Source organism: Diceros bicornis, chromosome 28, assembly GCF_020826845.1.
Source record: "Diceros bicornis minor isolate mBicDic1 chromosome 28, mDicBic1.mat.cur, whole genome shotgun sequence".
Lineage (NCBI taxonomy): Eukaryota > Metazoa > Chordata > Mammalia > Perissodactyla > Rhinocerotidae > Diceros > Diceros bicornis.
The window spans coordinates 30,459,243-30,474,170 of NC_080767.1; the positions used below are offsets into that span (position 1 = coordinate 30,459,243).

At 36.2% G+C, this 14,928-nt stretch overlaps 1 protein-coding gene across 1 annotated transcript; it reads left to right on the forward strand.

Moving 5' to 3' along the window:
• The first annotated feature begins 12,591 nt into the window (after positions 1-12,591).
• LOC131393591 (olfactory receptor 1J2-like) lies at positions 12,592-13,248 on the forward strand. Its single transcript, XM_058524663.1, has one exon. It carries the CDS (start codon positions 12,592-12,594, stop codon positions 13,246-13,248), a length of 657 nt encoding a protein of 218 aa, XP_058380646.1.
• The last annotated feature ends 1,680 nt before the right edge of the window (positions 13,249-14,928 follow it).

Genomic DNA, 14,928 nt, shown 5'->3' on the forward strand with positions numbered 1-14,928 from the left:
CAGTGGCATATACATTCATCACCACTATCTCATTCTAGGACTCCAAAAGGAAATTCTATGGAACAACAATGCAATTGAGTACTTTTCAGCTGTGAAAAGATAATGACAAAGATATCTATTAATCAATACAGAGAAATTTCCAGCATATATTGTTAAATGGAAAAAAAAAGAAAAACAATGTGTAAAAAAAGCACCTATACCATGCTACTTTTTGTGGGAAAGTAAAGGGGAAATAAAATATACATTTATCTGCCCATTTGAGCAAAAAGCAACACAAAAAGAATAAATCAGAAACTAATGAGATTGCTTACCTACAGTAGGTGGGTGGGAATGGGGTAGAAAAGGTGGAGTGGGTGGGAATGGGGTAGAAAAGGTGAAGAGATGAATATATTTATTCATACAGTTTTGACCATGTTATGTTTTACCTACAAAAAAGTAAATAGAAGAGGGTAAGGAATAAAGCAAAATAGAATAAAAGAAAACAAATGAACCTAACTATATTTCAAATTACTACCATAATTAGAGTAAAGGGGAGCATAACATAAGTAACCTAAGTAATTGTTGAATGCAGAACTTTGAATATATTCTCTAATAATAAAGAAAAATTGTAAACAAAGTTTTTGAACTGAAGTTAGTTTTTTATTAACAGTGGTATGAATTCAAGATTCTGAAATTAGTTAACATATATTCAAAGATTCAGCAAGTAAGTAAACGTGTTGTGGAAAGGAAATGATGGCTCACTATCAAGGTATTGATGCAAATAATCAATAATCATTCTATTGTAAAGAAAAGAAGAGAGTTTTATCAGAGCCAAACTGAGGAATATAGCCAGAAAGTAGCATCCTTCAAGGGAAGAAAGCCCTCTGGATAAGAGCGATTTTCAGGTCAGTTATATACCATTTTAAAACAAAGACATGTACATCAAGCATGACAGGGGTACATTCCTTCAAGTGTTCACGAAGAATATCCTTACAGATTATTGTGTACACAGCAGGTCAAGATGGCCCTAGTGTCACAGGAAGGGAGACATTAATTCCTATTTTTTAAAGAGTACTGGTATCATAAGAAGGGATGTAGTGATTCTTATCTTCAAACAGTACATTTTTTAATTTAGAGTAATGATTAAAGCAGATAACAGTGTATATTTGACAGGCTGTAAGTCAGGCTTCTTCATTTCAAATAAAATTCAGGCCAAAACAAGTTCAAACAAGAATGGCTTCCCCATACACTTTAATTTATAAATATTTTATTATCATTTTCCTCTTTTGATTTTTAATCTTTTGATAGAAAGCATTGATGATCAAATATTGTCCCTCAATGCCAAATTGGTTACTTCTTGTCCTGGGTCCATCAGGTCCCTCGAACTGGGCTTTATTTCAGTTGACCTACCCAGTAACATTCTCTGGATAAATACCCAGCAGTGGAATAGCTGGATCGTATGGTAGTTCTGTCTTAATTTTTCAGGAATCTCCATACTGTTTTCTACACTGGCTGCTCCAGTTTGCACTCCCACCAGCAGTGTATGAGACTTCCCTTCTCTCTACATCCTCTCCAACACTTGTTATTTCCTTTCTTATTAATTATAGTCATTCTGATGAGCCTGAGATGATATCTCATTGTAGTTTTGATTTGCGTTTCCCTAATAATTAGTGATGTTGAACATCTTTTCACGTGCCTGTTGGCCATCTGTATATCTTCTTTGGAGAAATATCTATTCATATAGTTTGCCCATTTTTTAATTGGGTAGTTTTTTTTTGTTCTTGAGATGTATGAGTTCTTTATATATTTTGGAGATTAAGCCCTTTAGCAGATATATGTTTTGCAAATATCTTCTTCATATTGTTAGGTTGTCTTATTGTTTTGTTGATGGTTTCCTTTACTGTGCAGAATCTTTTTAGTTTGATGTAGTCCCATTTGTTTGTTTTTTCTATTGTTTCCCTTGCCCGGTCAGAGATGGTACTTGAAAATATGCTGCTACCGATGTTGAAGCAATGTAGGTAACCATCAAGGGATGAATGGATAAAGAAGATGTGGTGTATAAACACATAGGAATACTACTCAGCCATAAAAAAGGATGAAATCTGGCCATCTGTGACAACATGGGTGGACTTGAGGGTATTATGCTTAGTGAAATAAGTAAGAGAGAGAAAGTCAAATACTGTATGATCTCACTTATAAATAGAAGATAAAAACAACAGCAAGCAAACACATAGAGACAGAGATTAGATTAGTGGTTACCACAGGGGAAGGGGGAGGGAGGAGAGTGAAAGAGGTGATTACGTACAAGTGTATGGTGATGGATTGTAATTAGTCTGTGGGTGCTGAACATGATGTAACCTACACAGAAATTGAAATATATGATGTACACCCAAAATTTATATAACATTATAAACCAATGTTACTACAGTAAAAACACGAAGGAATCTGCAAACCCTTGTCTACATGTGGCTCCCATCTCTTTGTAGTGCTTTTAAACTGTAGAACTATTGCAGATGTTTTCTTTTTCTCATCATCATGCAACTCCAAAGACAAGGACATAAATGCTTCTGTGATGTGCACTGTTGTCACCCCCAGGCTTTCATCCAGAACCTGAGGAATAAGAATGTGAAACGTATTCTACAGAACATGTTCGGGACCAAGGACACTCCTTGGTATCATTAATTCAACCTCACTGTCATGGGCATATATGCAGGCTGTGTCTCCTTCAGCAGTTGTAACTTGGCCAGCTCTTACTAACAACCCTTTAACTATTAGCCACTCCTCTCTTGGCCTCATTTTATGTTTCCTCTCATCTTTATGCTCATCAGATTGTTCTTTTTTCGATATCTGCCCTCTGAACTCTGTGTATTAATGCTCTGCAGTGAAACTACAAGCCCTCCTATAGCCTGATGATGTTCACTGCAAGCTTGCAAGCTTGCAAGACTTTGGAGCTACTTCCCTGGGCTCTAAGCAGTATTGGATCTCCATTTTTTTCTTTATAACCCTCTCTATCTGCTACTCATACCAACACATACTAAAATGAATTTTCATAGTACCACTCAAATTCGTTTATTTTCATGTGCGAGAAATTCAGATGTTACCAAACTGTAAAATCTGTGAAAGAGTTGAGTAACTATCACAGCTGGCATTCATTAAGCATTTAAATGTATATTTATTACTCCTCTGCACAATCTTGTTATAAAGGTGTTAATATTTTTCATATTTACAGAGAATCAAACTAAAGCCCAGGGAGTTCTATTAAGTAGCTCCCCCAAGACCTAAGTTCAGAAATGCATGACTTCAAAAAACCATGTGTTTAACCATATTACTTGATTGACATTATCCTGATTTCAAATACAATTGACCAGTTTGGCTGTTTTATATAAAAGCATAGAGTATGTACTCTTTATTGTTTCTATTTTGTTTTGCTCTACATAGTTATGGTTAACTTTTCTCATGGCTTTATAGCTTTTGATTGTATCTATATTCTTTAACCTATTCATAAGTTCTAGTTTTGATTGACATTTGGGCTTTCCCTGTTTGGGGTTTGTACATATACCTAGTGATGGAATTTTTGGATGAAAATTTATGTATATTTCAATTAATTAATAAATATAATTTTTTAAAAGTTAGACAAAGTGCATGTATGAGTTTACACTCCTCTCTGTAATGTATAAAAAGGTGTGGTCCACTTACTCATCAACATTTATACTGTCCATCTTTTCCACTATACACCTTCTTATTAGCTTGTAGAAGTACCACGTTGGTGTTTTAATTTGCATTTGTCTGATAACTCATGTAGTTTATCTCCATCACCTATGCTTATTGATCATTTGGGTATTCTCTCTTATAAATGGTCTCTTTCTAGTCAATTGCTGCAGTTTTATTGGGTGGTATTTTTCTTTTTCTCAATGGTTTCCTGTAGTTCTGTATGTATCCTGGATATAGCCTTTTGCTGGACATATGTATTGAGAATTTATTCTTTCATTATGTGGCTTCATTTTCATCATCTTAATCAGTCTTTTGATGAACAGTGTTTACAGAGCTTAACGTAGGCATATGCAACCATTTATTTTGTATGTGGCTAACTCTGTGTCCTATTTAAGAAGTGTGTTTCTACCAAAAGATCTTGAAGATATTCCTCTAGGTTTTTACTTTTAAAAATTCTTACTTTGCCTTTAGTATGTGAATATAAATACATCTGGGTTCCCTTTGGGTGTACGTTCTAAGATATGGACACAAATTAATTTTCTTCCACATCAATATGCAATAGATATACAACAATTCATTAAAAAATCCATCTTTTCTCCATTCCACTACAATATTTTCTTTGTTATAAGCCAAAGACTAAATATAAGTTATTTTGATTCCTTTCTTTGTCTTGCATTTCCATTTGAATTTTAGATTCTGCTTAACAATTAAAAACAAAACGAAACTACTGATATTTTATTTGGGATGGTATTCAAAACATACAACAGCTTAGAGAGAACTACCATTTTAAAAATATTTAATCTCCAATCTGGGAACAAGCTATATATCTTCAGTTATCTATATCTTTTTATTTTATTTCAATATATTTTGTCATTTTAGAAGGTCTTACACATCTTTTTTCAACTTTTCCCTAGGTATTTCATATTTGTGTGAAATTAAAAAAATTGTAATCATTTAAATTTCATATTCACTTTTTTCTACCATATAGAAATATAGTTGAATTTCAATGTCAAAGTCAATATATGACTTTGCTAAATTCTCTTGTTTATTCTTATCATTTGTCTGTATATTATTTGGGTATTTTAGGTACATCATAATAATATCAGTGAACAATAAAAATTGAATTCTACCTTTCAATATTTGGACTCTTCATTTGTTTTTATTCATTTAATATACTAGTTAATATTTCTGATTCAATCTTTTATTTTTGCAACTTTATATAACAAAATTCACCTCAATGATTTTTAGTAAATTTGCTGGGTTATAACCCAGAAGAAATTGATAAATTCCTAGAAACATACAACTTACCAAGATTGTATCATGAAGAAATTGAAACCTTTAAGAGACCAATAACAAATAAGGAAACTGACTCAGTGACCAAAAACCTCCCAAAAAAGAAAATCCCAGGACCAGGTGGCTTCACTGTTGAAATTATCAAATATTTAAGGAACAAATAACAGCAATCCTTCTTAAATTCTTCCAAAAAATTGAATAACAGAGAATACTTGCAAACTAATTTTATGAGATCAGCATTACCCTGACAAAAGCCAGTCAAAGACTACATGAAAAGAAAACTGAAGGTCAATACTCTGATGAACATGGATGCAAAAATCCTCAACAAAATACTAGCAAACCAAATTCAACAGCACATTAAAAGGATCATATACTGTGACCAGGTGAGATTTATTCCTGAGATGCAAAGATAGTTTACTATATACAAATCAATTAATGTGACACACCACATTAACAAAATGAAGAATAAAAAACACGTTATCATCTCCCTAGTTGTAGAAAAAGCACTTGACAATATTCAACATCCTTTCATGACAAAATCTCAAAAACTAGGTATAGAAGGAACTTACTTCAACATAATTGAAGTTACTTATGAAAAGCTTGGAACTAAGGTCATAATTAACAGGGAAAATCTGACAGGTTTTCCTCTAAGTTCAGTAACAAGACAAGTATGCCCACTTGCACCACGTCTATTCAACATAGGACTGGAAGTCCTAGTCACAACAATTAGGCAAGAGGAAGAAATAAAAGGCATCCAAATTGGAAAGGAAGATGTAAAATTGTGTCTATGTTCATATGACATGGTCTTCTTTACAGAAAACTCCAAAGACTTCATCAAAGAACTGTTGAACTTATAAACAACTTCAGTAAAGTTGCAGGATACAAAATCAATGTAGAAAAATTAGTCGCATTTCTGTACATGAACAACAAGCTATCTGAAAAAGATATTAAGAAAACAATATTATTTGCAATAGCATTAACAACAATAAAATACTTAGGAATAAACTTATCTAAGGAGGTGAAGGACTTGTATACTGAAAAGTACAAAACATTGATGAAAGAAATTAAAGAAGATACAAATAAATGAAAGGACACGTGATCAGGAGTCGGAAGATTTAATATTGTCAAAATGTCCATATTATCCAAAGTGATCTACAGATTCAATGCAACCTCCATCAAAATCTCAATGGCATTGTTCACAAAAATAGAAAAAAATCCTAAAATTCATATGGAAAAACAAACCTCTGGAATAACCAAAGCACTCTTAAGTAAAAAGAACAAAGTTGGAGCATCACACTTCCTGATTTCAAAATGTTTTACAAGCCTCCTCTAATCAAAACAATGTGGTACTGTCATAAAGACAGACACATAAACCAATGGAGCAGAATAGAGAGCCCAGAATTAAACCCACACATATATAGTGAGCTGATATTTGACAAGGGTGCCAAGAATAGACAGTGAGGAAAGGATAGTCTCTTCAACAAATGGGAAAACTGGCTATTCACATGAAAAATCTTACAATAGCCAAGACATGGAAACAACCTAAGAGTCTATCAGTGGATGAATGGATAAAGATGATGTCGTATGTATATACAATGGAACGTTATTCAGCCATAAAAAGAAGGAAATCCTGTCATTTGCATAGATGAACCTGGATGACATTATGCTAAGTGAAATAAACCAAACGAGAAAAACAAATACTGTATGGTATCACTTATAACTGGAATCATAAAAAAAAAAAAAAGGTTAAATTCATAGAAATAGAGTATAATGGTAGTTGTTAGGGGCTCGGAGTGAAGGAATTATGGAGATGTTGGTCAAAGAGTGCAAACTTTCAGTGACATGAATTTGTTCTGGGGATCTAAAATACATCATATTGACTATAGTTAAAGATATGGTATTATATACTTGAAATTTTCTAATACAGTGGTTCTGAAGTGTTCTTGCCACACACACAAAAGGATAACTATGGAGGTAATGGATGTGTTAATTAACTTAAAGAGCAAAGTGGGAGAAATTTCACTTCTTGATTTAAAAATATACTGTAGGGCCGGCCCCGTGGCTTAGCGGTTAAGTGTGAGCGCTCCACTGCTGGCGGCCCGGGTTCGGATCCCGGGTACTCACCGAGGCACGGCTTCTCCAGCCATGCTGAGGCCGCGTCCCACATACAGCAACTAGAAGGAGGTGCAACTATGACATACAACTATCTACTGGGGCTTTGGGGGAAAAAATAAATAAATAAAATTAAAAATATATATATACTGTAAAGCTACAATAATCCAAAAACTGTTAACACTGGCGTAATGATAAGACATATAAACCAATGCAACAAAATCTAGGGTCTAGAAATAAACCTCATAAGAAATAAATCTTATATTTGTGGTCAACGGGTTTTTGACCCAGGTGTGAAGGCAATTTAATGGGGAAGGGATAATCTTTTCAACAAATGGAGCTGGGAAATTGAATATCCTCATGCAAAACCTTAAACTTAGACCCTTATTTCATACCATACACAAAAGTTAACTCAAAATGGATCATAGACCTAGACATAAGAGTTAAAACTATAAAGCTCTAAGAAAAAAAATTGAAGAAAATCTTTGTTTACTTAGGTTACTTAAAGATCAGTTATGTGATCCACAAAAGAAAAAAATGATAAATTAGACTGCATAAAAGTTCAAAGCTTTTCCTCTGGGATTAAGAAAATGAAATGAAAACCACAGATTAAGGGAAAATATTTGTAAGTTATATATATATGATAAGTGTCTAGTATCCAGAATAGATAGAGAACACCATACACAAAAGTCATATTCTGTGTAGCATGTGATGTCAAGACAGGAAGAAGAGCAAGTGTACACACAGTGAGACATGGCTGTCAGAGAACAGGTTGTGCATGAATAGAGTTCACATGGCTTCTACACTCTGCAGCATACCAGACATTTTAGGCCACCTCCTCTTCTACCTCCTCCTCAAATTTGCCCTCATTCTTGGCAGTGGCATCCTGGTACTGCGGGTACTCAGACACTAGGTCATTTATGTTGCTCTTGGCCTCGTCGAATTCCATCTCATCCATGTCACTCGTATACCAGCATAGGAAGGCCTTACACAGAAACACGGCATGACATGCTCTGAGATGCACTTGAACAATGCCTGGATGGCCATGCTGTTGCTGATGAAGCTGGCAGACATTTTTAGCCCCTGGCGTGGGATGTCACAAACAGCTGTTTTCATATTGTTGGGGGTCAACTTGCATTCTTTCGCATGTGGATATCCAGTTTCCAATATCCCATTAGATGTGTATACCATCATTTATTGAAGAGACTATCCTTTCCCCATGTGTATTCTTGGCGTCTTTGTCAAGGATTAGTCGATGGTATGAGCATGGGTTTATTTCTGGCCTCTGTATTCTGTTTTATTGTCTACATGTCTGTTTTCCTACCAGTAACATACTGCATTAATTATACCTCCAGCTCTGTTCATTTCACGCCTCCAGTTTTGTTCATTTTTCTCAAGATTACTATGGTTTCTCTGGGTCTTTTGAGGTTCTATATGAATGGAACTAATGGTGGCAGTGGAATGTGTGCTCTAATACAGTTCAAGGTGAGTGGTGTGGGAATCTAAAGGGCTGGTACTACACTCTGGGCTCTTCTGTGTTGTATGACTAAGCAGATTCCATTGCTGCCTCTTTGGCTAGAGATCAAAGGTATTCATGGCCTCTCTTCCTCATGACCTGACAGAGGAGAGGCCAACATGTCACTTCTCCTGGGTCTCCTGTTGTTCAGCCCCTTGGGCTCCTGCACAGGATCCATCTCAAGAGGAAGGCAAGAAATTGGGCAATTAACTCTGTTGGCTTCTCCTCTAACCAGAAGCTTGGGGTTGTGTTCCCATGGGTCTTAGTCCTGTTTGTAAATGTGGATCTTCCTGCTCATTGTTTTAGTACTTATAAATTGGCATGGAAGGTGCTAAAAATCGTTAAGGCCATGGATGCATAAGAGATGAGTATTCAGGTAGCAGCCTGGACCAGCAAGAATTGGCATTGATCAGAGCAATGTGGAGAACAATCACTTGGCCTACATATGTGTGTTTTCGTCAGTACTAGGAGAGAGAGATAAAATGTGTGTTTACGTTGTTTGCATAACCATCTGTTTTTAGTGGGTGGGTAACTGACACACACATTGACCTATATGGTGCTACCAGCCCCGTGTGGCCATGAAATTAAGATTAACTAAAATTAATTTGGTTCCTCGGTTGCACTGTGTATATTTCCAGTCCTCAGTAGTCACATGAGGCTAGTGCTGCTGTGTTGGACAATGCAGATATAGAACAATTCCATCATTGCAGAAATTCTTATTGTATAAGACTTAGTGTTGATAGTAGACTATGGAGGGCTGGAAATATCTTGCCAATGCATGTGTTTGACCTTGTGTTGGTGTGTTTATGTTGCTTCTTTCTATGTTTGTGTGTTGTGTTTGACTACATGTGATTCTTAATGTGTGTAGTGGAGTTTTTGTGTGTGTTTGGTTCGTGAATTGTCTGGGTGACTGAATGTGGTGTTTGCCTGGCTTTTTTAAATAATTTTATTGAGGTGTAATTGATATAAAAATGTACATATTTAATGTATACAATTTGATGAGTTTGGACATGTGCATACTTCCATGAAATCAACACCACAATCAAAGGAATAGACTTATCCATCATCTCCAAAATTTTCCTTGTGTCTCTTTTGTGTGTGTGTGTGGTAAGAAAACTTAATGTTATATTTACACTTTTCGTGAATACTTAAGTTCACAATGTAGTATTCTTGACTATAGGCACTGTGGTGTATAGCAGGTCTCTAGAACTATCTCATCTTGCGTAACTGAAACCTCATATCAATTGAATAACAACTCTACAGTTTATCCTCCCCTTAGCCCTTGGTAATCGCCAATTATTCTCTGCTTCGGTGAGCTTGACTCTTTCAGATACCTCATACAGGTGAAATCATGCAATATTTGTCCTTTGTGACTGGCTTAATTTTCTTAGCATAATGTCCTCCAAGTTCATCCATCTTTTCACAAATGGTGGGATCTCCTCCATTTTTAAGGTAGAATAATATCCCATTGTATGTGTATACCACGTGCTATTTATCCATTCATCTGTCAACGGACATTTGAGAAGTTTCCGTGAATTAACTGTTGTGCATAGTACTGCAATAAACAGGGGAGCACAGATGTTTCTTTGAGATCATGCTTTCAATTCTTTCTGATATATACATAGAAGTGGGATTGCTGGATCCTGTAGTGGTTCTATTTTTAATGTTTGGGAGAAATTCCATACTGTTTTCCATAGCAGCTGCACCATTTTACATCCTCACCAACAGTATAGAAAGATTCCTGTTTATGTGTCTTTTAAGTTGTGTGTAACGTAGTGATTCATTTCAAAGTTGTATGTAAGTTGATAAGAATCCATGCAAACCTCTACACTTTCAACCAGGATGAATATAGGTCAAAGAGGGCCAAAAAGTAGCATCTCGAGTTTGTTCCTTTCTGTGTGACAGTGTGTCACTTTGTGTGTCTGTTTTTGTGTACAGCACACTCACATTTTAATTCTCCTCACCTTGGATGGATGTAGAGCAGAGGGCTAGGGGATTGACACAGCAATATGTGTATGAATTTTACCTGGTGAAAGAGGCTCACAGCCTGACTTTTCTCTTGTCTCGGCTCTAGACATAAACAGGCAGCTCTAAGTGAAGTCATCTTTACGCAAAATTGGTGGCAATTTATTCCTGTGGTTTGAAGGCTACTGAATTTCCCTGGGGCCCCAAATTTTCTTCATTAATTTTCAATGATTTCTACATTTCCACTTTTGGAAACATGGTGTGGTCCATTTTGGAATCCTGTCTAGTTAATCAGATGCCTGTGAATTCTGATATAACTTCTCAGTTCTACAGCATCAGCATTTTGAAGCATTGAAGATGGAAATGGAGAGAGAGAGACAATGACAGATGTGAAGTAAGTTATTTGTTGGCAAATTTATTAAAAATTCTATGAGTCAATTGCTGTGGATGTTCTAATCTTCAGGGACTATGGCCTGGGCCCTTCCTCTTTCCCTGGATATGGGAGAGACACAACAGATGTAAATACACATTTTCAGGAAGTTACTTGATCATGCTTGATGGCCTCCTCATATCTTTGTTATCTTTAAGTCCTGATGTGTGATCTCAGTCATTCATCCTGCCAAAATAATGAGTTTATGGTTTTTTTTAAATTTTTTGGTCACTCTCCTTTTGATTGCTGTTTTTAGTCAATGATTTATTAACACTTGCTGATGTATTTTCTAAATTAAAACATTTTTCTTGTGGCAAAATATACGTAATATAAAATTTACCTTTTCAACAATTTTTAAGCGTATAGTTCCGTAGCATTAAGTACCTTCGCATTGTTGTACAACCATCACCACCATCCACCTCCGGAACTTTTTTATGTTTCCATACTGAAACTGTACCCATTGAACAATAACTCCTCATTTTCCTTCCTCCCAACCCCTGGAAACAACCATTCTGCATTTTGTCTCTATGAATTTGACTACTCTAGGAATCTCATGTAAGTGAAATCATACAGTGTTTATACTTTTGTGATTGGCTTATTTTACCTATCCTAATGTCCTCAAGGTTCACCTATGTTGTAGCATGTGTCAGGATTTTCCTCCTTTTTAAGGCTGATAATATTCCTTTGTATGTATATACAACATTTTGTGTATCCATTCATTTCTCAACAGACACGGGTTGCTTCCACCTTTTGGCTATTGTGAATAACAATGCTTTCAACCTGGCTGTACAGATATCTGAGATGTTTCAATGAATTCTTCTGGACATATACCCAGAAGTGGAATTGCTGGAACAAGTGTAATTCTGTGTTTAATTTTTTGAGGAACTGCCATAAAGTTTTCCACATTGGTTGCACCATTTTACATTTCTACCAGCAATGCACAAGCATTCCTACTTTACCACATCCTTACAAACACATGTTACTTTCTTCCTTTCTTTTTGATAATAGTCATTCTAATGGTGCGAAGTGAGTTCATGTGTTGAGCACATAGTATATTTCTTCAATACTCCCAATAAGGCTATAAGTGACCTGTGTGTGTGTGTGTGTGTGTGTGTGTGTGTGTGTGTATAATAGAGAAAGAGAGAAGAGAGAGAGGGAAGGAGAGAGAACAATAATTGGGATAAGCAAGAATCAGACTCAAGCACATAAGCTTGATATGTGCTTATTGGACAATATGTCTTGTCTGGACACAGAGCCATGCTCTTAATCAGTACTCTATGAGGTTGTTCACTAGGGTGTGGGCTCCCCAAAGGAAGAAACTGTATATTATTTACTACTCTCTCTCTCTCGTGTCAATCATAGTGTATCCAAATGTAAAAAAAAAAAAAAGAATGACTCATTCCTGATTTCTGTTGAAGGTGAAAGCAATGCAGACATTTGTTCATATACTGACAACAGTCAGGTGGAGAAAGTATGTGACCCTCCAGTAATTGCTATGCTCAGTGTTTATAAGTTCTTGATATTTCTCATTTCTCTGCATTCCCAGAAGGGCGAAAAGTAGCATGAGGAGGGCGAACAGAGCAGCATGTCTGAGTTCCTCCTCCTGGGGCTCCCCATACAGCCAGAGCAGCAGGGCATGTTCTTTGCCCTGTTCCTGGGCATGTACCTGAGCATGATGCTGGGGAACCTGCTCATCACCCTGCTCATCAGTCTGGACTTTCACCTCCACACCCTCATGTACATCTTCCTCAGCCACTTGGCATTCACTGATGTCTCTTTTTCATCTGTCACAGTCCCTAAGATGCTGATAAACGTGCATATTTGGGATCAATCAATCCTCTATGCAGAGTGTGTAACACAAATGTATTTTTTCTTATTTTTTGTCTCTATTGATAACCTTCTTATTGCAGTGATAGCATATGACAGGTATGTGGCCATTTGTCACCCACTACACTACACCACCATCATGAGGGAGGAGCTGTGTATATTTCTGTTAGCTGGATCTTGGCTCCTCTCTTGTGCTGGTGCCCTGTCCCACACTCTCCTCCTGGCTCAACTGTCCTTCTGTGCTGACAACACCATCCTGAACTTCTTCTGTGACCTTGCTGCCCTGTTTAAGCTCTCCTACTCAGACACTTCCCTCAATGAGATTTTTATCTTCACTGTTGGGGAATTGGTCATTATCCTGTCATTTATTGGTGTCCTGCTCTCTTTTATGCCCACATTGGGGCCACCATCATGAGGTTTCCCTCAATCAAGGGGATCTGCAAAGTCTTATTCACCTGTGGCTCTCACCTCTCTGTGTTTTTTCTTCTATGGGAAAATTGTGGTATTTTACTTTTTACTATCACCAAGAAACTCCAATGACAAAGACATAATTGCTTCAGTGATGTACACAGTGGTCACTCCCATCCTGAACCCCTTCATCTACAGTCTGAGAAACAGAGACATAACAGGGGCCCTGGGGAAAATTCTCAGAAGGGAGATCTTTTTCTCCAAGTGACAGCACCCTATTCTTCCTCTTATCTTATTCATTGACCCTGTCAGAGAGATCTCCTTGAAAAATGTGTAGTTAAATGACCAATCTTGTTCCTTGCTCCCTATACACTGTCCCTTTAATCATCTCTCCTATTTTTAGTCCTCTATAGTTCCTGGGAATTGAAGTGTAAAATATAATTGTAGAAAGTACCTTCTCACTCTTTAAATTCTTGACTCCCAAGTTGAAGAGGATTGGAACTGTCAAATGTGTTTGAGATGGTACTTTTCAAGTACAGAGTGAATGGTATATTTGACCCCTTATTTGAATTAGTTTTAATGTTTATAAAATTGAGTTGCTTTAGAAATTAAGGTATTATAAAATAGGTGCATGATAATATATAGTTTAGTTTCTCTATTTTTTTCCAGAGCTGTAAAAATATAGTGTAGTTCCTCGTTTTCAATATGAGGAAGTTCAAAATGCTTGTCTTCCTAACAAGGTGGATTATTAATAAAGTGTTTTCTCACAGCTTCCTAAAATCTAAAAAAAAATTCAATGCTTCTGACCTTGCTAGTTAATTTTATTGTGTGCATGGTGGAAAGAATCTAACAGGGATGCAGAGGGCAATCACTGTTATTAACAAATTTCCTAATTCTAAGTCCTTTTCCTTCTATAGGATTTTCCTTGGTGGACTGGTCTATATTCTTCTTCCTAGTTTGGAAAAATGAAGATTTTTTCTTTCCACCCAAACTAAGACAACCCACTTCTAGTTGAAGCAAAGATAAACGTATACATGAGATATCACTCATTAAATAAATTTGTATTTTCTAACTACTATGTGCATAAACTCTTCTATACAAATGAGTCAAAATTTCTCCCTTTGAGGACTTTACATTATAGAGGGGAGATATTGTCATTAAAAAAATAAATATGTAAATCATATGGCATGTTATAAGATAATGAGTGTTATATTAGTGACAATAACACAAGTAGGGTGAAAGGGGAAAAGGAGTGGGTGGTACTGCAATTTTAAGTAGTCTATTGGTCAGGGTAGGCCTGCATAAGAAGGAGAGTTTTAAGCAGTTTTAAGAGTTTAAGTGTTAAGAGTTTTAACAGAGAACATGGAAATAAGTTATTGTTTTTATCTGAGGGGGGAGAACACTCCAAACAGGGGGAATAGAAACTGCAAAGGGTCTGAGATGAGAGAGTACTTTGTATGTTAAAGAAACAGAAAGGAGGCTAAATTGACTATCAGAGAGTGAGCAGTGTATTGTGCGATTGGTAGGAGATAAAGGTCAGAGGTAACAAGAGATCTGTTTTTGTAAGGCTTTGTAGGCAATTATAAGGGCTTTGGTTTAACTATGAGTGATTTGGGAAACCAACAGAAAGTCATCAGTAGAGGAGTGACATGATCTATCTTAAGTTTTCAAAGTATCATCCTGGCTC